Genomic DNA, 26,829 nt, shown 5'->3' on the forward strand with positions numbered 1-26,829 from the left:
CTCTCTCTCTCACTTACACACACAGTCCACAAATTAGTCAGGCTGTCGCTTGTCTGCATCATGGAGCTGCATGTGCTATTCCAGTTATTTGAGTGCAAATCTATACTCAGTGCTGCTTACAGTAAATATTACGCGGGGTGTTCCAGCTGTCCAACAGTGAGACTGCTCTCAAACAGCCTAATGAAGAGCTACAGCATCACACTGACCTTAATTAATGAGAGGATAAAAACAGCCCCACTGTAGTCCTGATGTGTGCATGTGTGTAGCTCAGAGATGGGCAATAAAGCATCTATTTACCTCAGTGTCCCACAACAACATTTATTTTAATTGCATTTACATATTTATTCACTGTATTGTTTATTTATTCCATAGACGGTTTAATGAGCAACATCAAAAGATACAAAAGTGAAAATTAGTGCCACTGACCCACAGCAAAATCAATTAATACTATGCCGAGACATTTTTCCACTTTTATCCTTGCACACTTATGATGCATATACACAGACATAAAGAATTTACTAAGACCTTCAAAATAATAGTCTTGCAACAATAGTGGAATTTACTGTAAGTCCCTAAGTGAATCATACAGCCCTAGCATGTTCCACACAGCCAGAGAGTGGAGCTGCACAACCACCTCACCCCCCACCCCCCACCCCACCACCAGCAGAGTAAACACAGGAGATTCGTGTGTGAGACAAGGAGGACTGCTCATCTGCACCCATCACCATACATCACACACTAATGCCCTCAGTATGAGTGTATGTGTGTGTGGAACTTCAGGAGGGTATCTAGGGGTCATGATGTGAGATAAGCATGGTATAAAGGTTGTAAATGAAATATTGATGCAGCAGTAATGACTGGATCAAACCATGCACACACACATAGATAAGACAGACCACATGATCACACGTTATCTGTGTCCATTTCTGTTTGACTAACACACACACACACACACACACACACACACACATATATATATATATATATAAATAACATGCTGCATGTAAAGGTCTGAGTTCTCTGGCTGGCCTAACACCCAACACATCGATTCTCTAACAAAGTGCCCATGTCAACCTCTGTCTACCAACAATGAACACAACACATGGACGGCCGGATGTGTGTGATCTGTTTATCTGTGGGAGGTGCTGGAACAAGTCTGATCTATGGCGGATGTACCTTAAAGACTTAAGACCTTAAAGATTCAGCTAGAACTTTTGATGGAGATTTCACCATGAGAAGCCCTTTAAAAATGGAGCTAGTGTATTTTGGCTGCTTTTGTTGGAGTAACTGGCTTCATGTTTATCTGCTCCATAGAGTTCTATTCTATTGGCAATACTTCTCTACAGGGACTAGACCAGCTAGACAAGCTTAAGATGAGGCAGGAATTTATTAGTAAACGCAAATAACCCATTATTCAAATCTAGGATGTCTAGAGATTCAGAGCAAAAAAAAAAGAAAGAAAAGAAAACAAATAAATAGAAAAGATGTATACAATATTTAAAATTATGTAAACCCAAACACATGTGTGCATAAAAATGTGTACTCACTCTTGTTGCCCACCAGAGATATAACAGGCTGCACATCTGACTCCTCATTTGCTTTCTTCACCATGCTGTACCAGTCCTCCAGATTCTCAAAACTCTGAGAGTTAGTGATGTCATACACCAAAAGAACACCCTGCACACACACATACATTGCAATTTGCAGAAAATACATGACAATAATAACACTCTTTATTTAAAACAGTCAGTATGATGGACTGGATCTGTGTATCACTCTCTGTTGAGCACACACTGTGCTCATACATTAGTGCCATGTTCAATAACATGCAGTGTACGGGCTTCATTGCTCACACAGCCTGCCAGAAACATACCTCACCAAGAAAACAAGACCATTATTCATTCATTCCAAATATTAATAAAGTTAATAATAGTCCAACAATTTCATGAAGCTGTTTCACTTTCAGGGCAATAGAGCCTTGGCAGGGCTGTAACCCACTCTGTCCAGCACACATGGCAGTGTGTTCGTGTGTCAGGGTGTGTGATAATTGTGTGTGAGTGCTTATGTGTGTTTCTGTATATGCCAGCATGACACAGTGAGAGAGAAAGTGTGGGAGACTGAGCAGTAGGTGGCACTAGTGTATGAGAAGCTGGTTGTCTCCAGGCAGACCCTGCTGCCCAACTGACCCCTTCTGTGGTCAAGAATGAAGGGACCACTATCCAAAGTACAAAAAATTAACATCACAAACTAGTGTGGGTGTGGGTGTTTGTGTGTATGATTTAACTACAGTGTCTATGTTTGAATACTATTATTAATATTATGACTAATTACAATTTATTTAATGTAAAGGTATCCATTGGAATAAGTACATACATTACTGTAAATAACAGACATGTCAATTTACATGAATTATTTCTTATTTTAAGCTTCATAGCATCAAAAGTTCAGATTCAAATGTTATGTTATTATCAGTAGAAGCTGAATTATTTAATTGTTAATTGATTACCATGTTTTTATTATGATGAATGTTGTTTTGACAACATTTGTTTTGAAAAAGTTACAGATCAAATGCAGTCTAACTCATTATTTATAACTATAATATTATAATATTGACACTGGACCTAATGGCTTGAGCTGAGATCAGATACAATACACAAAACACACCACACTACCATACATATATGAGTGAGGTTGTGCGAGTTTGCTTGTGAAGAAGGGTACCTGAGCCCCGTACACATATTTATCCAGCATCTTTCCTCCGATAGTTTGGCCTCCGATGTCCCAGACCTGCAGAGTGACGTTTAGGTTCCCTGTAACAGCACGCAGTAATTAATGGTGAGTAATTTAATTCAAAGTTTCGAATCAAACCTAGAACTAAAAATGCATATAGTTTGTTATATTCAACAATAAGCAGAGAGTTTTGTTTGCATTGAGGTTTTTTTTTAACAAAAATAATGTAAGGGCTAAAAACGCTATCGGACATGTCTTGAAGTACTGGTTCTAGATTCCATGGTTTTGTAGGTGGCAGACTAAGGAGTGCGCTGTGCTGTGGGCAGCTGAGAGAGCCCGAGCTATCCAGAGTGCTTCAGTTCCAGTTTCTGCAGCCACAAAGATCAAGTCTGCAAAATGACCAGGATCACTGACCACCAGCCCTCTAACTGAGCCTGCCACAACGACTCACACCTCAGCCTAACAATGGTTCCACACAAAAAAACCCTAATTAGGGTTCTAAAATAATAAAAAAAATGGTTTCCTAGAACTAAATATTTCATGTGAGTGAGCCTGCCTAAGTACAAGATGTACTCAAAGTAATTCCATACTATTGTTCCCTCTGCGGAAACAATTAATCAGGATTGGATTAATTGACAGACATATATCTCAATCCCTGGCTTATTTAAAGGACTCATATTACACATTTCTGTATTTTATTTCTCCCTAAGCTCCACTTATAACACTGTTTTCCAACCTCTCTTTACCCCCAGTAATAAAAAGGATGTTTTTCTTACTGTGCCTTTAAAATTGATATATGTAAATGAGCTGTGTTCTGCTTAGCCTGCCCATTATTGAGCCTCATCACTATTCAGAGTTTAAAAACCGCTTAGAACGTGTGAATGGGGGGAGCGATATATATATATATATATATATATATAATGTAAATATATAATATATATATAATGTAAATTTTTCAGTATTTTCTGATTTTGTGACATCCCAAAATCAATTAATTCAAAATTCTATTTGCAGTGTATTGTCCATACATTGAGTGTGTAAACTGGAGGAGTGAACAGTAATTATTCAAACTTAATGATGTTTACAAAATAAACTACTACATAGTTTTAAAAAAGGTGTGTCTGATCAAATTCCTTAATGCCTTTAAAAATATACTTTTATCTAATAAAATATTAAGTTTTAATAAGTTTTATCACACATAGAACAGCTAGTTTTGACTTTTGTCACAGTTGATATGTTTTTTATTATATACATTTATAATAATAACAATTAAAAAATAACAATAATAATAATAATACTATTACCCTGATCTAGTGTACCCATGTTCTCTCTGCTGGAAGTAAATAGTGTTACAGTCACTACATCCAGACTACACATTACCACCATACTGCGCCACGCTGCGCAGTCCTTGCTCTAACCCACCATGAAGCACCTCATGTGTGTTTCCACCCCACTCTCTTCACTCAGTTATATAAAATATACATATTCCTTATTTATTCTATAATTCAGGCTTTACGGTAAGTGAATCCCGTCGGCTTGCAGCCAAAGCAGATTCTGCTGATGTGGTAAAAACTACAGCCTGTGTTTCCCAAACCCCCTAAAACCGCTCCAAACAGCGCGCGCACACACACACACACACACACACACACACACACACACACACACACACACACACACACACACGGCTGAGTTATGGTGCATGGGAGCGTGAAAACAAAAACAAGAAGCCTTGCTAATCTCTCCTCCCTGCATGGGAACAGGGCTGAAAATAAACGCAGCGAGGAAAAAGTGTGAGTACTATGTTAAATATGTCAAAAACATCTCTCTTTGCTGCTGTTATGAAAAATAGACAGTCTCTCCTATGTCTCCTGAAAGACTGTCTGGATCAATTTATGAATCTGGGCATTCAGAAAGCGGCAATAAATACAGTACTCCTCAAACTCAACAAACACAGAGCAAAATAAATACTCATAATAGCAGCAGCTGTGGAAAGCTGTGTAAGCTACTGTATGTTCATCCACCCAATAATACATATTTGCTGTACATTTCCTGTACAAGGCCCAGGATGTTTTTTTATGTCTTACTGAAAATCCTAAGCCTCAAGCAAGTCTGTGATTATCTGCATAATTTTGTTAGAGCACATTGAAGAGTGCCTATAATTATCTCTAAAGTATTGTAGCATTATTTTGTATCAGCTTTATCTTAAATCAGCAGCTTCAGGATCATGTTGATGATCCACTGACTGGAACAGGGAGAACAGCTTCTTTGTCATTCCCACTCTGGGCTGGAACTACACAATGGAGCTTTGGTGAAGCTACAGGAGAACCTCTCTCCAGAACTGTGTGACGTTGCATAACCAGAGTCATATTTGTGTAAATCTACAGTGTATTACACTACCGCCTCAGTCCATATGCTGCCTTTTCTTTCAGGGATGGTTCTGTATCCTTCAGTTTGTCAACATTGTCCATGAGGGGGAGCTTAAAGAATGATTTGTATTTACCCGCAGTCTCACATAATCCTGCTTTCAAATTATTATATAATAATATAATCATTATACTACCCTCAGATCTGTCTGGAATGACATTTTCTTTTAGTTATCTAAACGTCACAGATATATGTCAGAAGGGAGTTTCACAAAGTAGGACTTCTCAGTTTAGGTAGGTAACATGGGGCCAAAGTCAAAACCGTCCAATAGGAGAAGAGCGGAGTAGAATTCAGATTGGATAATCCTGAACATTGAGATGGACGTTAAATAAATATGGACTTAAATAAGCTCCACAACTTAATTTCATTTTCGGAATTTTACATTTCTCATGTATCCATAAACCTGTTTATCCACTTTTATTTAAGAGCAATATTTAGGAAAAAATTGGCCTTTTCAATTTTGCAATACTTACAAATAAAAGTAGATGGAAAGCGCACTACTGCAATATTAAAAGAGTACTAAAATTAAAATGCATGTGTTTAAAAGTTAAGCAATAAGAATAACATTTAAACACTGCAGAGCATCATGTTGCCTAGACATCTCCACAATATTCCAAAGATTTCCCTTCAAGTATCCTTTTTATCATCAGGACTCTGTACAAACACATCGCAGTGGAAATCACATACCACGAGAAGAGCCTAAACATAGCATTAGAGCATTATATCCGCTGCTTTAGTGAAGAGCTTTCAAAGAGAATAAAACTGAGAAGACACAGACTCTTCCCACCACACAGACACACAGTCAGAAACTAACTGCTGAACACCTTGGTGTAGCCACAGAGCTACAAAAACAGCATTCACACAAGACCAAACAAAACACTGAAACTCTTCATTTCCTCAAACCTTCAATGGCTGATGGAGGACGTCCAGATAATAAACCACATTCGACCATGAAAGAGAGCTACGTTTAAAATGCTGAGCCAACAAGGCACATATAGACAGAACCAAAATGGGAGCAGTTTTGGATTAAGCTTTAGCTAGGCAGGCAAGCAGGCAGGCAAGCAGGCAGGCAGGTGTAATGAGTAGAGCGCCCCACACAGTGGAACATACGGATGTTTTGGATTAAAGGGGCACTCTGGGTAAACAGAAAAATGTAACCTTTGCTACATATGTTGTAAACACCCGCGTCCTTAAGTGGTGCTGTAGCACTTCTAGAGCAAGACTTTCTAGTTTAAAGATGCAGGAAAACCCCTTCTGATGATGTAACTTGAAGGTAGGTGGAAACTCTGGAAAATTACAAGCGCTCTGGAGTGGGTTCTTGAAGGTTTTAAAGATGTTTAGTTGCAATTGGGAGGGGGGGGGGGGTGCAACTCAGAACAAACTAGGTGGAAATGTGAATTAGGGGGTGGGGGGAACAAGAAAACTTCTCAAAGGAAACAAGGTTCTGATAAGGACCAAACACAATACGAAATAAGGCAGTAATTAGGACCAATAGCTGTCGGTGGGAGGTCTCAAAACAAACCGAAGCAGTGATTACATCCAATCACAAGAGGTCTCAAAACAAATGAGGCAGTAATGAGAACCAATCACAGTCAAGGCAATGAAGACCAGTTTAGTGTATTTCTGTACTATGATATGCTAACCCTAAACAGTGCACTTGAACTGTCCAGCAGTCAAGCCGACTCAGAGCAGGTCAGACAGGACTCTTAATGAGTCTAAACTCCTTCAGCTTTACTTTCACTTTTCTAAGCGCTGACACTGAAACCTGTGCGTGTGTGTGTGTGTGTGTGGTGTGTGTGTGTGTGGTTTGTGACTTGTGTCTCACCTGGAAGGGTGATCCTCTTGAGGAAGAAATCCAGCCCTATCGTCTGTTTGTACTGTTTCCCAAAAGCCTCCTGCGCGAAACGGGTGGCGAGTGACGTCTGAGAGAGACAAAGCGAGACGGGACAAAGAGAGAGGAAAACCGTTCAATTAAAAAAGCAGCCCTCATGGCAGCATGTGTTATACTGTATAACACTACTAAGTAGACAAATCTGCATACCAACACATTTAAAACCTTAAAAATCATTGTAAAATTGTGGAATGTAAGGAACCTTAACATCTTTAAACCCTTAAAAGATTATTTACACTCACAAATCTATTTCACAAACAATGAGCCTCACTGATCAATATCTTCCTAAGAATTTTCTTAAATTAGTTATTGAGACAAAAAAAGTCGGTCAGATTTATGAAGTATCCCATTGTCCACCGAAACTGAACAAATCCCAAGAAATTGGGGAATTGTCAGAATCTTTGTGTGTTGAAAGACCTGGTAGCTCTGGGCAATTTGGTTCTTTTGCCAGTCAGAAAAAAAATTGTAGAGTGGAGTTGCAGTTTATGACACTGATTAGTGTGGGAGGACGGGCAGGCTGGAATATGACATCACCTGTGATTGACAGCAGCTTAATGTAGAACATCACAGCCATTTAGGAGCACAGCTCCACACACCACATAACTCAACATGCCACTCTCACACACACACACAGCGTATGGAGTATAGGCTGTGTGTGTTCTCAGTATGAAGGGAAGAGGGGTGCGTGGGAAAGGCAGGGAACACTGTGTATGTGCCAACTTCCATTCAGTCTGATGGATGAGAAGGAGAGCAGTGAAGGGCAGAACGTCCAAAAGCAAAATCAAGAACCCTGCTGAGACTCCAAATGACTCATCTTAACGTTAAGACACCTCCATTGAGGATTAATACACACATAAACTCTACTCCTATACATTTACACACACAGTAACACATATAAGCACACACCAACACAGACAGATACAGCAGTTAGTGTGCCTACCTGTAAACAGCTATATAACATTAGAATAAACCCAACTGAACATAAAGTCAGTGGTCAGTGAGAGTGTCTACCTGTAGAATTCTATATATTATTAGGTTTACTATAATATTTGTGCCTTACTATGGTTTATTACATCTTTAATCCTCTGTTATTAAATGTATCTTTCTATGTGTGTAGCATGACACATTAAACAAAGTTTTTCCTTTGTGAAAGAGAGGGGGAAAAAAACACACACACACGCGCACGGACACAAAAACACACTCACTCACTCCTGTTCTTGAATGGATCAAGCGCTCAGTCATGGGCCAACTCAAACTGGTCCAGCAGCAAATTACTGTGAACACTCAGCAGCACAACCCTGACTGGTTCGCTCTCTGCACTCGCTCACTCATTCATTCTGTACCTCCCTCTCTCAATAGTTAGGTAAATTTTTTGGGTTCAACTAACTGGGGCGGAACTTAAATCTCTAAATTTCAGTGGAGACATATATAAACAAATATCACTAACCTTTAACATTAAACTTACAAAGACAGAAAAACAGTGATGAGCTCTGCTTTGAGAACATTTACCATTGGGAGGAGACCTAATATAATTACTGCTGGTAATTCTTATAACCCAGAACTACAACAAATTAGAAATAACCAAAGATTATTCTAATCCAGTGCTGCATATTCTCTGATATCCTGTGGATAAGTTGGAAAGTTGAGTATGAGGTGGGGTGGTGATAAATAATCCAACATCCTGACCTCACTAATGGTCTTGTCGCTAAATGCTACCAAATCCTTACGGCAATGCTCCGCCAAAATCTAGTAAAATTCCTTTCCTGGACAGTAAAACCAGTTACTCCAACAAAAGCAGGATCGACTCTTTTTAGTACTCTTGATTTCAAAGAAACAATGAATGTCCCAATACCTTTGTCCTTATGGTGTATGCAAGAGTGTGAAGAAGCATTCATTGTATTCTCTGTGTCCCAAAAAAAGCGGACATGATATGTCAAACCATTACACAGAAGAATGCAAAATGACTTTAAAGCAAAAAGTTGCCAGCATTTCTTAAAAAGCAGGAATCTGGCAGCAGGCAGCAAATAGAAAAGAAGTGAAATCCTGGACAGTAAGGATACACTGCAGGCTCAGGCACCCAAGCCAGGACACACGCTGGCTTTATAAGGCCCTATATGAAGATGTGTGGATCTTTATGACTGCGTATGATTCTGTGTGTGTCTGCAGTGCGCTTGGTTAAACGTGGCTCCAGATCGAAAAGTCAGAACCAACACTGGGGCCCTGGAGTCGCACCGAAACTGGCACATGGAGTTTTATAGTGTTTCTTGGTACGGTCGTTCGTTTGCGGTGTTTCATGGAAGTCTGAGAGTTGAAAGTGTGCCTGTGTGTGCATGTACATAATGCCAAGCTCTACTGCACCAGCATACACATGGGAACTGATAATTACACACACAGAGCTCATTTTCTAAAATTTAGACATTGCCATGAAACACCACAAACGATCAACCATCCCAAGAAACACTATAAACTCCACACACATCAGTCAGTCTACTCTGTGTGTGTGCTCTGGTGTGTGCCTAGAGGTCTGGCGTTAGAACATGCTCAAACAGAAATGTTATAGCACAGTAACACTAGACTTCAGTTTGCATCATTTTAAGTGGGCAACTGAATAAAAGCATTACATTTAACAGCTGGTTTGCAAAACAGCATGTTACATCCTGCCTAGCCTGACCTTTTTTTCTGTACTTCTACTTTTGCGTTTCCTTTGACCAAATCAAAGTACTTTCCAAGGCTAAACAAATCTTCTACAGGAAACTTAAATATGAAATAGTTCTTAGACGTATCAGAAAAATAAAACACACTAGGGTAAGGCTGTACAATACTGGGATAAAAGTTTGCAACTTTGCAATGTTTTTTGTTATGCAATATTTACTGTAATATTAAGAAAAAAAAAAAAAAAAAAAAACAAGATTTCACCAGAAGCCATAGATCCAACATGCCATGATAATAATAATGCACTCCATATAATCAAGATTTTGAATGAACACAATAATGGATTTTTTTTTTATATTAATGTTTTTAGCGTTTATTTTAAAATTAGTATTTTACTTAAATAAACACTTACTGCCCAGATATTTAATTCTGACTTTTTTTTTTTCACAATTTTTACAGCGGTCTAAAACTTTTGCACAGTAGTGTATGCTTATATATGTTAGATGAGACAACTAAGCAGTAACAGTGTGTCTCTGTATTTACTTAACATCATGCTCAAAACAACTTTTGCATAAGACTGCATAAAATGTATTTAATAACTCTGAAATTGGCATGGAGGATGCCATTCTGGGTGTTGTGGCAGCAGGCTTATATCTGTTCAGAGATCTTATCTCTCTCACTCTCATGCAGGCAGCTGTTTTATAGCCTGCACTGTTCTAGCAGTAAGCTGATTTGCCAGGATTTTGGTGGGCATGTTAGCGCATTTATGTCTACACTTTTGGTACTATAATGTATTGTATAATGTACACATAGTTCTTTCTATAATAAAGGTAGAGGTCCTGTCGCACATTCTGGAATAAGAAATATACGAATAGAAGGCCCACAAAATGTTCTTTTAATGATGTTCTTTAAAAACATGGGATGGGAATCATTGAAACGTAAACATATAAGCACACTAAAGCCCTGTTTATAACATGTATATTGTTGCTGCCATTTAAAAACCTTGTGGCTCCATTATTGCAGTTTCTCAATTTTCTTCATAATGTGAATCTGGCAGTTGTTCTTTATATTATTATATTGTAATTCCATGATGAATAGACCAATAGAAATGCTCCAAAATTCCAGAGGAGGAATCCAAGGATTCACTAGGTCTCACACACACACACACACACACACACACACACACAAACAAACACAAACAAAACACACTGGCTACAGGCAGCAATAACAGGTTCATGTAAGATAAACATGGCAATTTAAGTTAAGGTTAATTTGACATTGCACAAGAAATTGCATGTGTTGTTGCAATGTGACTATTGTGCATGTGCACATTGTGATTACAATGCTGAGATTATATATTTTACAGTCCTGTGTGTGTAAATATATATATTTATTTATTTATTCATTTTTATTTATTTATTTTTTGCTTTTGTTCCTTAAGTTTTATACATTCTATTCTTATCATCTTACTGTTCTATCTATTGATTTGATTATTGATATTTTTCTTGGAGATTTAACTTAACAGGCTGACATTTGCTTGTTATTCTTCTTAAATGGTACACTGGTGGCTTTATAAGTGCATGCACTTATAATGCTTGCCTACAGATGAATACTGCAAAGGTAAAGTTCGTTGATCAGATGCATTCTCCGTTCCACCTTAAATGGCGCTGAGGTTAGCTAGGACTGTGGTGCACTGTCGCTGTCTTAACGGCTGCACTATTTAAGGTGGAACGGGGAATTTGAATAAGAAGCTGTTTGGTGCTTGTTAGCTGCCTAACTACGATACTTTATGAAGTCGCTGAACATGTGTGGTCGGTCATATACCTTTATCGTATGTTCTTTAAGTATTCGACAGTGTTAACAGCATGCTTAAACACATAACTGACTGAGTGCAGCATTAGCATTAACCGTTAGCTTCATCCTCTTGGCTGTAAATCCCCTCACCTTTCCCGAGGCTCCGTCTCCGACTAACACCATCTTCAGCTGCCGGTCCTGGCTGTCTTCCTCCGAGTCCGACATGGCTGTGGATATATACAGCAAACACGACCCTGTCGACAGTAAAAGTGAATAAATCTGAGCAGAGCGTTTCAGCGTTCAGAGGAAAACCTGTGGTAACAACACTAAACAACCGACCGCCATCTTCACCCCGACAACATACTGCTCACAGGGTTAAACCATGTCATTATTACTTGTATTTTATTTTAGCATCAATAAAAATATGAATACATATATAAATATATATGAATGAGTCATTTATTAAATACTAAATGGTATGTGTAAACGTGTGTACAAACACAGAGGGAATTACACGTGACGGTAGATGCTCTCCCCCCACTGTCACAGGCATGGTCTCGTCCAGCATGACGCGTCCTAGTTGCTAAGGTGACTGAGCGTGTGCACGCGCGTGTGTGTTTGTGAACACTGGTCTCCCACCAGTGCTGCCATTAATAAACCTCGTATCGTGGAAAACTGGTATTTATATATATATATATATATATATATATATATATATATATATATATATATAGCATTATAAATGAACGAGTTTGGTAGGCTGTAGAATGCAACTCTAGTTAAAGTAGCTTGATCCATATATGAACACTAAGCTGCAAAAGCAGTCACTGTTTCTTTGATGTCACAAAAAACAAAACATGTAGACTGTATATTCACACAGCAGATCAAAGTGGGCCACTGTACATATACATATCAGACACCCGGTAATGCGACTCAGTTCGAACAGCCAGATTGAAATTCGTGCAACTTTGACATCAATTCAACTCGACAATCTTCATAACCACCCAAAAAAAGGACAAATAAGCATGCAAATCAGACTCCGAGCATCAGCTGTTCAGATGAACGTCTGAAAGTGTGAACAGCCTAAAAAAACAGGGGTTTGGTGAGAAACTTTTTTTTATTTGGGCCACTGTGTGACGCTCCCCTAGGGTGTGCCTTTGTTCTAAAACTGACTGAATGAGAGTGTATGATGTTTTTAATTTCCTTACAATTGTGTTGCTTGAGATTGTAAGGAACTGTACGATTCCCTAACCCTAATCTCTAGCATACAGGACACTTTTCACCAGATAGTTCAGGACACCTTACACCACTGCATGAGATTCATGTGACGACTGCAGTTTTAATATTGGATTATGTTGTATTATTACGCCAGTGGGCCTAAGCATGGCCTTAGTCACCTTCCTTCCCTCGATATCTGGTTGTGATTTTCAGTGCTATTGGACAATCAACCACTGTTTCTGCTGGAACCTCCAAAGACATTGGTAGATGTCTGACTAAACGATATAAACATTGTGAGGAAAGAGCTAAAAGCTAAACCGACATGCCTAGCATGCACACTGATTGAAACTGGCATTAAAGTTGGGTTTTGAGTGCGGTTTCAAAGGACACAACTATCCCACAATGGATAAAGTATGGCTGCAGGAGAGCTGGCAGTGATATATATATTGACATAGCCACGTTTCATCACTTCCTGTTTAGTATGTTAGTATATAGTGTGCTATCCTGCCAAACCCGCACTATTAGGATTAGTATGGAGCTAGTTTATACCTTATGATATTAGGATGTAGTCAGCAATTGGGATGCAGACATTTGGCAGATGAAGGCCTCAATACCTACCCAAAGGTTCTTAGGGAGTGAACTCAGGACAGTGGTGTGAGATTTGGCTGCATTAAAAATAATTAATAAAATTAATAAACTGCAATCTAAACTTTCTTTTATGTTAGACCTTAGGGAAAACAACGAAATACATGAACAAAATATACTAGCTATATGTGCCCTTAAGAAGTGGCACTAGACTAAAAAATTGCTAGCTAGCTAACTGCACACACACATTTAATGACATGAAATTTAGCTAGCCAGGATAGCTAGCTAGCTAACGAACTCAGGCTCTGTCAAGTTAGCTATTGGCTACATTAACGTTTCTAGGAAAGCAAGGTAAAGGAGCTTGAGCTGACGCTGATTATCAGAATTATTTTATCTATCTAATGTTGTTATGCCGCAGATTAATTAAAGCTGTTAATTAGTAATAATATTATCTCATTATAAGTGTAATAATAAATATAATAGCTAACTCTCGGCTGTAGCTCACCCGCTCATCGCTAGCTAGCCCAGTCCTGAGGTAAAAGACCGTTGGGCGCGAGGTGAGCCGTTAATTTTTAAATTTGAAAGGTTTAAGGGGGAGCGCGCGGTGAGGGACGCTGGATTTCAAAACTGTAGGAGTCGATTCTGATTCAGGGAGAGGGTGATGAATGGAGTCGAATCCGAGAGTCGATTCCACGCAATAATAATACAGTGCTTCTGTATTTACTGGAGTGTTTATGGTGGAGGATGGCGCGGCTTCACACTGATATCAGTATATTATAGCTAAAGGTTTAGTGTGACTGTGTTTCACTCCGCTGTTCTGAACAGACCTGACCAGTCCAGTAAAGCCCAGTTTCAGCTGGACTCGGTTTAAGCGCAGAGGTGGAGTTAGAGGTCAGGACACCAGTCTGACGAACAGACACGGAGAGAACATTTTGGTGTTTTGTTTTGTTGTTTTTTGGGGGTTTTTTTAACAGAGAACAAACAGCTAAGAACACTGCTGTGCTTCCACATTTCACACACACACACACACACACACACACACACACACACACACACACACAGTGCGCTACAAACGAATCATATCACGACATAAACAAGAGTCGATTCGTTCTTCGGATTCGGAGTTCTGCAGTGGTTTAATAAAGGTAATAAATGGTTCTGTTCCAGTTTTAATGGTTCTTCACACCATTGGTCAATGGTTATAAATAAACCTTCGATCTAAAGCACCAAAACGGGTTCCACTACTGCTGAATAAGAGAACCTTTGTTCAGTACTATATGGAACCCTTTTTGCATAGGCGCTATACAGTCCTAAAATAGGTCACCTGACACAGCAGCAACAGTGGAACCCTTTGTGGAGGCAGAACCCTTTAAAAATGTTCTTTAAATATATATGCAAAGGGTTGTGCACCCCTAGTGAAATCCCATCTCTCTCTAGAGAGACATTGTAGGACACAACTACTAATTTACTAAATTTAGAAAACATCAAATGTGGTGTGTGCTTAAAAAAAATAATAAAACAATAAACAGTCAAATCTGTTAAATTCGGATGATAATTTGGAAACTGTTGTCTAAACTGTGCAGAAAAATGGAATATTTAAGTTTGCTGTAGAAGAATATATTCACTTAATTACTCTCATCATCAACAACAGGTGTCATTGGAACAGGGGTGTCCAAACTTTTGCACAGAACTGTTCACAACATGTTAGAGCTCACTAAGAACCAACGTTCACACGCTTATAGAGAACCCTTGAAGAGCCTAACTTTAGGGTTTTATTATTATTGTATTGTAATTAATACTCCTGTTAATAATGGCTGTTTACATTGTTCATGTAAATAATTCGGTTTAAGTTAGTTTGAAAAATTATTATTGTTAATATATATACATATATATATATGTGTGTGTGTGTGTGTGTGTGTGTGTGTGTGTGTTGCACGCGCATTTAACCCTGCCTCTGATCTCCTCTCCAAGCAGTTTAGGCGAACTTGCAGGACCGAGCAGAACCCGGCCACGCACGCACGCATACTGCAGCGCCGGCGCGCGCCTTCCCCTGTCGACATGCATTCAGGTGAACGGGTGAGTAATAGGCGGGTGAAGGGGAGGCTCGCACGTGAGGGGGATTTGGAGCGCGAGGCTGAAGCGCTACTTTGGCCCCATTAAAGGGGAAAGGGGATCTGGGGTGAGATTAACCCCCCTTCCCCGCCTCCCCCTGCTCCCCCCGCCCCCTCTCTCCAATTGAATTATTACCCCCCCCCCCCCCCTGATTAGACGCTATTAGGCCCGTCAGGCGCGCGCTATTAGCACTAGGACAGAAATCACCTTTGACGTGTCCAATCACATCCCAAATACACAGCAAAAATAAACACATACACTGTACAGCAGGAGTGTGTGTGTGTGTGTGTGTGTGTGTGTGTGTGTGTGTGTGTGTGCGTAACTCCATCTGTGAGTCATTCACTCTATGGAGTGTGTGTGATCTCTCTCTCTCTCCTCTCATTTCAGCTTCCCGGAAAGTTTAACCATCGCGCGCATTTATGGAGAGGAATTTAAAGCTCATTCAGCATCATTACACACACACACACACACACACACACACACACACACACACACACACACACACACACAGTGACAGTCTCTCAAAGTTTCTCTCTCGCTCTCTCTTTCTGTGCTGTGTGTTCTGTGTGTGTGTGTGTGTGTGTGTGTGTGTGTGTGTGTTCTGTGTGTGTGTGTGTGTGTGTTTGGTGAAACACAAATAAATAAATAAATATATTTAAAACTCAGACAGCAGTCATATTAATATGTATTAATCAATATAATTATTGTGAATACCCCCCTTTAATTGATCCCCTTGAGCTCGACTCACAGCCTCTGTGTAAAACAGTTAAACTGCCATTACATTAGGCACACCATGCCTTTATAACTGATGTATGTAAATGAGCTCTGTTCTGATTGGGTGCCCTATTTGGTGGCTCATTCAGGGCTCCAACACGCCTTATAACCTCAGTGTGAACAGATGCTCTCACCCAAACACACAATAACACAGAGGAGTACACTATAGTACATTACCATACACAGTAGCACACTATGACACACTATGACACACTATGACACACTATAACACACTAGTACATCACACTACGACCACAGCGCATTACCGTGCCCCGACACTAAACCCAGCTGCTGCTCTGTGCTGCTTGTGGCTCAGTGTGAAACCTGTTGGTCGAACTAATGAAGGTGAGTGAGGATGAGGAGGGCCCTCGTGCACCCCGCTGAGCTTCACAGACGGTCAGTAAAGCAGTACCTGATACAGCAGAGGAGGACGAGGTGTGGCGGGGGGAGGGGTGTGTGTGTGTGTGGGGGGGGGTATCAGATGAGCATCGCTCCCAAACAGATGTGCTAAAAACAACACGTCGTGTCCAACATCTGCGCGCGCTTAGGACAGTGCTGTGTGTTAGGACTGGGTATAGACTGATCATCACACTAACTGAGCACGCGGTCAGAATGACCTGCATGAAGCACAAGCCAGCGTGTCGTGTCGGTTTGGCTGCAGGCTGCTGGAGTCCGCTTCGTCACAGCTGTGTAGAAATAAGAGAGCAACTGAACTCAGATTCATATCAGAACCAGAGCAGCATCACCCCGTCCCACTGTTTCTGTAGAGCCTCTACTGCACCCCTCTACCTCTCTACTGCACCCCTCTGCCTCTCTACTGCACCCCTCTGCCTCTCTACTGCACCCCTCTACCTCTCTACTGCACCCCTCTACCTCTCTACTGCACCGCTCTGCCTCTCTACTACACCCCTCTAACTTTCTACTGCACCCCTCTAACTTTCTACTGCACCCCTCTACCTCTCTACTGCACCCCTCTGCCTCTCTACTGCACCCCTCTGCCTCTCTACTGCACCCCTCTACCTCTCTACTGCACCCCTCTACCTCTCTACTGCACCGCTCTGCCTCTCTACTACACCCCTCTAACTTTCTACTGCACCCCTCTACCTCTCTACTGCACCCCTCTACCTCTCTACTGCACCCCTCTACCTTTCTACTGCACCCCTCTGCCTCTCTACTGCACCCCTCTACCTCTCTACTGCACCCCTCTACCTTTCTACTGCACCCCTCTGCCTCTCTACTGCACCCCTCTACCTCTCTACTGCACCCCTCTACCTCTCTACTGCACCCCTCTACCTCTCTACTGCACCCCTCTACCTCTCTACTGCACCCCTCTACCTCTCTACTACACCACTATTACATCACTACTACACCCTTATACGTCACTATTACACCCTTACACATCACTTTTACACTCCAATACATCACTATTACCCTTATGCATCACTATTACACTGTAATACACCACTATTACACCCTTACACATCACTATTACACTCTAATATATCACTATTCATCACTACTACACCCTTATGCATCACTAATATATCACAATTACATTCTAATACATCATTCTCAATAAAAGTAAAATACAATTTCAATTAAACTACATATTTCATATTAAATAATTATTACACTCTAATATATAATTAATATACTCATATACCACCAGTTTATATATATATACTGTCTATATACAATTACAGTGTTATATTAAAATGTATGTATTATCTTACATAGATTGTATTTCATTATATTATTTTATCAAAATATAATGTCTGCTTTCTGTAAGCTCTTGTTCACACTGTAGAAAAGTCTTGCACTCATTTTCTTTTAAACATTTAATCTGTAAAAAAGTTGCACTTTCATATAATAAGTATAATTACACTCTAATGCCACTATTAAACCCTAATAACACTATATGCATTATGGCCTTTTTATGAACACAACTGATTGTGTGTGTGTGTGAGTGTGAGTGTCTGGGTGTGTGTGAGTGTGTGGGTGTGTGTGTGTGGGTGTGTGTGTGTGTGTGTGTGTGTGTGTAAGTAGTTCAGGTAAGGCAGGTAAAGAGGCGAACTGCTGCAGTGTGAATCAGCTTCTATCTTCAGTTACCTCTTTCTCGCGCAGTGCTCTCGCGCTCCTGTGCAGGCAGGGTGGTAAAGATGGGCTCGGGGTTGATCTACAGCCCCTCCAGCCAGAGGAGCATTAAATCACATTAACACGTTTTACTGCCCCGAACGGAGCTTCACTGCACTCAGAGCTCATAAAGCAGCACAACAGAGGACCATCCATCACCCTCCCTAATCATATCACTCCAATACCTTTATTACACCCTATTACCATTATTACTACACTCTAATTACACTATTACACTGTATTCCTGTTAATATTACACTGTACTACCACTATTACACCTTAATACCAAGTGTATTACACTATAATACCACTGACACTCTATCACTATTATACTATTCTCTAATTCCAAAACTAAACCCTAATTTCACTATTATTAAACTACAATACCACAAATTACACATAATATATACTGTTATTACACTGTAATACATTAATAGCATACTGTTATATTTATTTCTTTATTATGCTGCAATATACTATTATCACAGCCTCATATAGCACTATTACACATTACGAACAACACATTTACAATTATCATGGATGGTATTGTAAATAATATCAATGCTAATGCATGTTATGTTCTAGTAGTTATTATTATTGCAATAGCAGTTATTATTAATAATATTACTACTACTACTACTAATAATAATAATAATATTAATAAAGTATAATATCATTACTACCACTATCACACAAACATATATAACACATACAAACGCCTTTATTATTATTATTATTATTATTATTATTATTATTGAAATAGTATCAGGGGTGTTTCTGTTCTTCATTTTAATATTATTCAAATATTGTAAATAAATCATGTATCAGTACTACTGCTAATAATAATAATAATAATAAATATAATCATAAATCTGATGTTCTCATTTATTCTGCAGTGTTTGTTCTAGATAAGCTCCACTGAGACTGGGTTCTCCTCTACTGCTGATTATGTTCCTAATATAATATAATTGGGTCTGAAGAGCACACACAGAAATCACACAAGAAACTCACTCTGCTTTCATATGGTTTAATGTCTGCTTTCTTTAACAATAAACACACACACACACACACACACACACACACACACACACACACACACACACACACTCACACACACTCACACACTCAGAAATAAGGCATAATAGATTAAAAGTTCGAGGTTTGAATGTTTTACTGCCTCCGTTTCAGTCCTGGAGTGAGGGTGATGAAGGTGATGAAGGTGTGCAAAGTGCTGAGTCTTACCGTCACTGTCCCCTACACCTGCTGCAGAACCGAACAGAACCGCATAGCAAACCAAACCAACCCCGCACAGCCCATACATTCAGAACATCAACCAGAACAGGACAACATCGAGAGTCCAGAACCCCTCAGTCCAGGGGTAGCTCAGCTCCCTTGCCTCGCGCCCTAGAAGTCCGCAAGGCCACACCCTGCTCACTCGCTCACTCTCTCCCCAGGGAGTCCGACACATAATCCAGAGCACGCAGGAGATCCCCCACAATGCACCACAACAGGTAGCATCCAGTCTGCGCGTGGCTGCGTTCTCCAGTTCCTGTTCTAGCTTGTTCTAGCACTTAGCGCATGCGTACTAGAGCACTTGAGTGCTTGTTCGGTGCAGATGAGTCCTGGAAAGCTCGGCTTGTGCGTGTTCCACCAGGCTTAGCTCATGCTTGTGTTTAGCTAGAACGCTTAGCGTTAACGTGTGGCCAAGCTCACTTGTGGTCTAGAACATACAGCTTGCGGGTTTTTGTGTTCTAGAGCGTGTGCGTGTGTTTATGCTGCTATTAATGCTGTAAGCTCATGCGTGTGCTGTGGCGGTTCTCCCGTGAGCGCTCATGTTCCATAAAAAAGCTAAGCTTGTGCGTGGCTAGCTTGTGGTGCAGCTCGCTTAGCTCTGCGTATGCCTGTGTTCCACAAAGCTTAGCTAGTGCATAGCCTGTGTGTGTTCTACACTGCCTAGCATGTATGTGCCTGTGTCCTAGAACATCCAGCTTGTAAGTTTGTGTGTGTTTTGCATAGTAAGTTAGGTTCCGTTGCGAGCGCGTTCCCTAAGAGAGGAACTCCACTGAGTGTTTAAAGGTTCTGCATAATTAACTGGTTCAGATGAGAACACAGTCAGAGGGGGTTTGGTGCGAAACGCTGGGTTCTAGATAAGCTCCCCCAGTCAGAGCTGTTCTACAGTGTAGGTTCTAGATAAGCTCCTCCAGTCAGAGCTGTGGTTCTACAGTGGAGGTGAAGGGAAGCAGACGTCTGAAGCTCTACTAAAAGCTCCTCACAGAAAGTTCTTCACCTAATGGTGATGAAGACGCTGCCTGATGCCTGAGACACGGTTCTACCAGAGTTCTGAGAAGAGTTCGGCTCTAGAACCTGCTTTTAGAACCAGATCATTAAAATGGTGGAGGGATACATGCTGCAGGGTGTAGTGCAGCTACAGAAAGTAGTCCCTAAAGAGAACTGCATTAGTTCAGATTCTCTATTCACTATTTTACCTTCATCATCATCATCATCATCATCATCATCACTCCATATAAAACTCAGAAGACTCGTGTAGCTGCACTGGTGGGTTTGGATAGGAGATAATATTAAGGGCTGTATCTGTGTTGTAGTCATGGCGACAGACGCCTGCTTCCGTTCACCTCCACTGTACAGAGATCAGAGTGGGTGTAATAGAGCCGTTCACACTGAACCCCTCTCTCTCTCTGAGTGAGTGAGTGAGTGGGTGAGTGAGTGGGTGAGTGAGTGGGTGAGTGAGTGAGTGGGTGAGTGAGTGGGTGAGTGAGTGGGTGAGTGGGTGAGTGGGTGAGTGAGTGGGTGAGTGGGTGAGTGGGTGGGGGGGTAAGTGTAGTCAGGGGAAATTTGTTCGGAATCACTGTACCGATGTCCGATGCTCCCTCCCAATAAAACCAGTGGTTCAGAACCACCTTTAAAGTGTCTGAACTGTCTAGTCCTTTCTGTAGGACATCTAGAACCGGCCTGGTGATGTGGGGGTGGGTGCTGGTGGACTGGTAGTCCGTGTGCACTACTTAGTAGTAGACGAACCAAGAGAACTCAAATGGGAACACAGCCCGCGCTGCACTGCCCCAAAGTGTCCCGAGTGAGCAGGGTGCCATTTCTTACGCACAACGTCGTCATCTGTCCGTAAAGGTGGTTTATGAGGGGGAGGCAGTTCTAGTCCGTGGGGAATAAATAAGGCGTGACGTCACTGGTTCCCCGTGGCGCACGCGGACAGGCTCCACGCGGGCAGGCAGTACGCATACGGCGGGCAGTAGCAGGACGGCGGCAAGGCGAGCAGCGGCGGCCGCAGCAACACCTCCCCCGGGGCGTACTGCCTCCGGTCGTCCCGCACCAGCACCTTCACCGCGACCCTGCGCGCGCCCGGAGCGGCCCCCGAGGCAGAGGCGGACGCGGCGGCGGCGGCGGCCGAGGCGGAGGCCAGCAGGTCTGCGGCCATCTGGCGCCTCTTGGTCTTGTAGCGCCGGTTCTGGAACCAGATCTTCACCTGCGTCTCCGTCAGCTTCAGAGAGGCCGCCAGGTCCGCGCGCTCCGGCCCGGACAGGTAGCGCTGGTGGTTGAAGCGGCGCTCGAGCTCGAACACCTGCGCGTGGGAGAAGGCGGCGCGCGAGCGCTTCTTCCGCTGCTTGGGGGGGTCGGAGGTGGTCCTGTCCTCGCAGCAGCCCGGGTCCTCCACCGTGCTCGAGTCTAAACAACAAACAAACAATTCAAAAAATTAATTTTACTAAATTAGGAAACAAACAGACTAATCCCGAACAGAAGGAAACTTTCATTTAATTTAATTTGCATAAATCATAAAACACCGAACCCAATCAAATCACTGCAGCGCGCTGATCAGATTTACTGCATCATCAATAACAATTTATCAGCAATTATTATTGATAAATAAAATAGAAACAGAATCCAGACCGTCTTATGTATGATATAGATTTTAGTGACGTCACTGTAAAGAGTTACTATCAATGTCGTCGCTTTGTTTTGTTTCGTAGTTGAATAAACTGTAACTCTCCTCTTTCATTTCCAGTCTTTTATTGGATTATTTAGTAGCTTATTCTACAGAAACAAGCTTCTGAATCTTCATTTCTTTTATTAAATGAATCATTTCTAACTCAGTCTGCAGTGTTTACACTTTTATTACTTTTTAATAGGAAAAATTAAAACTGACTTTGCTTCGATTTTTTTGTAATGAAAAAAAATGTTTTGCTGTTCATCAATTTTTAGAATTTAATTGAATTTTATTGAATTGAATTGAATTAAACTGTTGCTCATTTGTAAGCAGGACTCGCGTGTGAATTCCTCGTATCTTTTATAAGCAGGTCACTCCTCTGAAGAGCGGCCTGGCCTTTCCTGATATTGTTTTAATATTAAATTATAATATTTAATCAAGTTTTCTGATAATATTTGAACACAAAACATATATAATAAAATATAAAATAAATAAATGTGTTTTATAACAGATATTTAGATATTTATAAAATCTGTTGTGTTATTTTACTTTATCTGTAGGTGTTGTTTCTGCTGTCCCACACCTTCACCTGCGCGGCACTTCAAAGAGTGTGACGCACACACGCACAGTCTCTAAACTATTGATCATATTTCAGTCTCTACAATATATATGATTCATATTTTATAGTGTTTTTAGTATTTAAACAGCAGATCTCAGCAGCTCCTGGATGAACTACGTCACAGTGTAAACAGGTATTGACTGTTCCCGCGATGTTTAATCAATAACCAATCAGTAATAAATCAGAGTAATAAATCAGAGTAAGTTTTTAATTTTTACATTTTTAAAACAGATCAATCAGATCCGACTTTATTACACATAGCACGCGGACCAGTGACGTCATAGACACGGTCTCTCTCTCTCTCTCACACACACACACACACACACACACACACACACACACACACACAGTGTGTGTTTACAGTGTTTTCTGCAGGCCACGAGCCCAAACTCAAAACTGCTCCACTGTTAGAAACGCGGGCGCGCTCAGGCCCTGCCTCTACAGAACCTTTACAGAACCACAAAACAGGAGGGTTCTTCATCACGACAAACACTGGAGAACCGTCAGTGCATTCAGAGGGTTCTCTCTGAGCTGATTCTAAATTAAGAAGAAATAAGGAACCCTTGGAGAACCTCGAAAGCTGTGCTACTACTGCTCTCAGGGACGCGGGTTCTTCTAAGGTTCTTTAGTAAATGCGATGGTTCTGTGTGGAACCATTCTATACAGAGGACTGAGTACAAGGTTCTAGACTGAAGAGGTAAAAGGGACAACTATTGGTTCTAAATGGTTCTGTATAGCACTGCAAAAGGTTCTGCTGTTTTAAACCCTATGAGTACAGAGTTCTCCCACTGAGCCGATTTTATTATCACTGTAGAGCACTCTGCTCTTATTATTATTATTATTATTATTATTATTATTATTATTCCACACTCTGCTCTTATTATTATTATTATTATTATTATTATTATTATTCCACACTCTGCTCTTATTATTATTATTATTATTATTATTATTCCACACTCTGCTCTTATTATTATTACTATTATTATTATTATTATTCCACACTCTGCTCTTATTATTATTACTATTATTATTATTATTATTCCACACTCTGCTGTTATTATTATTATTATTATTATTATTATTAACATTAAAATTAAAATTAACAATAACAACAACAACAATAATAATAATAATAATAATAATAATAACAATAAAGGGGGAAACTTCTTTCTAAATGGTTCTAAATCGCACTGAAGTCAAACTAATATTTGAAAATGTTTAGCAGTTCTCTACTACTGCTATTATTATTATTATTATTATTATTATTATTAATTTTAATTTTACTGTTAGTAATAATAATGATAATAATCACTACACTGCAGTAATATAAGTATCTCTACACACACACACACACACACACTCACCACACACACTGTTGGAGAGCTCGCAGTCGCTGAGTGCTCTCGCGCTCTCCGCGGTCTCCTCCTCGTCCTCGTCCTCCTCTTCCTCCATCGCGCGCCTGCTTCTCTCCTTCCCGCTCGGGGAGACGCTTTTCTCCCCCAGACCTCCTCCTCCACCTCCTCCACCACCTCCTCCTCCACCTCCACCTCCGTCCTCGTTGTCCTCGCTCAGCCCCGAGTCCGTCTCGTAGCCCTCGCGCTCCTCTCGCGCCACGCAGGCGCTCCTCTCCCGCTCTCCGTCCTCCCAGCACGCGCTCTCCGTGAACAGCCCCTTCAGCGCGCGGCTCTCCTCCTTCCTGTCCAGGATGGCCTGGATGGAGAAGCGCACCGCCATGGCGAGTCTAGAACAGGGAACACGAAGAGGGCGAGCTCAGAGCGGCGCTGCAGATCCGGGGCCCACTCGCATGTCGCCCCGCGCGGGTCCCGGGCGGCGGATGGTCCTGTTTTTTGGGGGAGGGGGTCGTTCTCAGGGGGGTAAAATCCAGGCTCGAGGCAGACTGCAGTGTGAGTGAGAGAGAGAAACTTCACCGTCACACTCTTCACCTGAGGGGGGGCTCGGACCCCGCCTCTCAGAGAAAGCCCCGCCCCTCCCCCGGTCCAGCCTTCCTATTGGACGGTGTGGGACAGACGTCCGCTTTGCTCCCGTTTTGTTTCTCCGCCCGTTTTCGACGACGCCACGCCCCTCCTGCGCTGGGATTGGCTCAGGCCGCCTCTCCAGAACCCATAAGCCGTCGCGTTCCAGGACCTCGGCCGCCTCGCGCTGGGACTGGCTCACTTACTCCGACTGACCCGGATTAGGAACCGTCCTGGAACCAAAAAAGAGTCCGGCGAGGCCACGCCCCCTGCGGGCAGCACTGGGTCTGGAGCTCGTCTGGACTCCCTGTGTGTTGTTCTGAAGGGAAAGACCACCAGTGTGCTTCGGAAGGGCTAGCCAATCCCAGCGCAGCGGGGGCGGGGCTTGTCGGAAAACAGGTGTGGAAGAAAGCTCGCGCAGATCTGAGCTCAAGCTTCTGCAGGAGAGAGAGAGAGAGAGAGCGCGCGCGACGGATTTTACATTTCTCTAAACTTTAATATCTCTGATGTTTTTTATTTATTAAGTTGGCATGTTAATAATAATAATAATAATAATAATAATAATAATAATGTTAATAATAATGTTAATAATAATAATAATAATAATAATAATAATAATGTTAATAATTGTATTATGTTTTTGTCATACTGTTATAATTATTATTATTTTGAATTATTGTAAAAAAAAAATAATATATGGGATATATTTATATTTACATACATTTTACTGTTAGAATTTACGACATTTTAAAATTACCATAATAAAATAATTATACAGGTATATAAGTATTTATACAGCATATACCCTTATATACCCATATATACCCTTATATATCCTTATATACCCTTAAATATTAAATATATAATTTACTTTTGCACACACAACAAATACTACATAACAACAACAAAAACAACAGTGATAATAACTATTATTACTATTATTATTATTATTACTATTATTACTACTAATATTACTATTATTACTATTATTACTACTAATATTACTATTATTACTATTATTATTATTACTATTTCTATTACTACTATTACTATTACTATTATTATTATTATTACTATTTCTATTACTACTATTACTATTACTATTATTATTATTATTACTATTATTACTATTATTATTATTATGTCATACAATAACTATATTATGCTTTACAAAAGTTTTGGACCCCAAATTCTGTGTCGTAACTGCGCTCATATCTCAGCCTTCAGGAGCACAAGCAGTGTTTAAACTACAGACAGTTAAATCTGTTCATTTCAGTAAATAAACAGAAATGATAACAGAAATGAATGATAACTGTGGGTTCCTTTGATTCACTGTATTTATTTTCAGTGTTAAGTATTTTTATTTTATTAACAATAAAACGTCTAAGAATGAAAAGTGAGAAATGTAATTAAATAACAACATAAACAACAACAACAACAACAACAACAATACTACTAATAATAATACTACTAATAATAATAATAATAATACTACTAATAATAATAATGATGATGATGATGATGATGATGATGATGATGGCTGATAGTAACAGTAATTGTAATGTTATTATTTCGTTTTTCCTTTTCACTGATTATTATTATTATTATGTGCATTAATTTAATTATGACCTGTTTTTATTAATTAATTAATTGATTGGTTGATTGATTGATTGATGTGTTTGAAGTTCTCTCCCGCGCGCAGCTGCAGCACAGCCTCTGCTCCTCCTGGAATCCAGGCTGTTAGCGGGGAGCCTGTCCCCCTCCGCTGCAGTAACAGCCTCCACTGAGGAGCCTTTACTCTACACGAGGGAACATTGCTGTGAGGAAGACTCAGCATTTGATGGTGTTCTCAGGTCGGGTGATTAGTTCTGCCACTCCAACTCATCCCAAAGGTACTGAATGAAGCTCCATCATCCCTCCAGAGAAGCCCACATCTCCCAGCACTGGGGGGCTTCACTTCCTCTAG

General features: G+C 40.7%; 2 protein-coding genes across 2 annotated transcripts in view; both read right to left on the minus strand.

Moving 5' to 3' along the window:
* Positions 1-11,845, minus strand: part of rab28 (RAB28, member RAS oncogene family) — a 30,599-nt gene extending 18,754 nt beyond the window's left edge. The window contains exons 1-4 of the mRNA XM_072693334.1: positions 11,642-11,845; positions 6,980-7,076; positions 2,722-2,810; positions 1,548-1,677 (exon numbers count right to left, since the gene is read on the minus strand). Of these exons, the coding sequence (XP_072549435.1) occupies positions 1,548-1,677; positions 2,722-2,810; positions 6,980-7,076; positions 11,642-11,716 (391 nt within the window). The 5' untranslated portion in view covers positions 11,717-11,845. The remainder of the gene's footprint in view (positions 1-1,547; positions 1,678-2,721; positions 2,811-6,979; positions 7,077-11,641) is intronic.
* A 9,664-nt stretch (positions 11,846-21,509) lies between these two features.
* Positions 21,510-24,624, minus strand: nkx3-2 (NK3 homeobox 2). Its single transcript, XM_072694060.1, has 2 exons — positions 24,255-24,624; positions 21,510-22,009 (listed from the first exon to the last, which is right to left on the minus strand). Exons 1-2 carry the CDS (start codon positions 24,622-24,624, stop codon positions 21,510-21,512), a joined length of 870 nt encoding a protein of 289 aa, XP_072550161.1.
* Between the last annotated feature and the right edge of the window lie 2,205 nt (positions 24,625-26,829).

The sequence above is a fragment of the Salminus brasiliensis genome, chromosome 12, assembly GCF_030463535.1.
Source record: "Salminus brasiliensis chromosome 12, fSalBra1.hap2, whole genome shotgun sequence".
Classification (NCBI taxonomy): domain Eukaryota; kingdom Metazoa; phylum Chordata; class Actinopteri; order Characiformes; family Bryconidae; genus Salminus; species Salminus brasiliensis.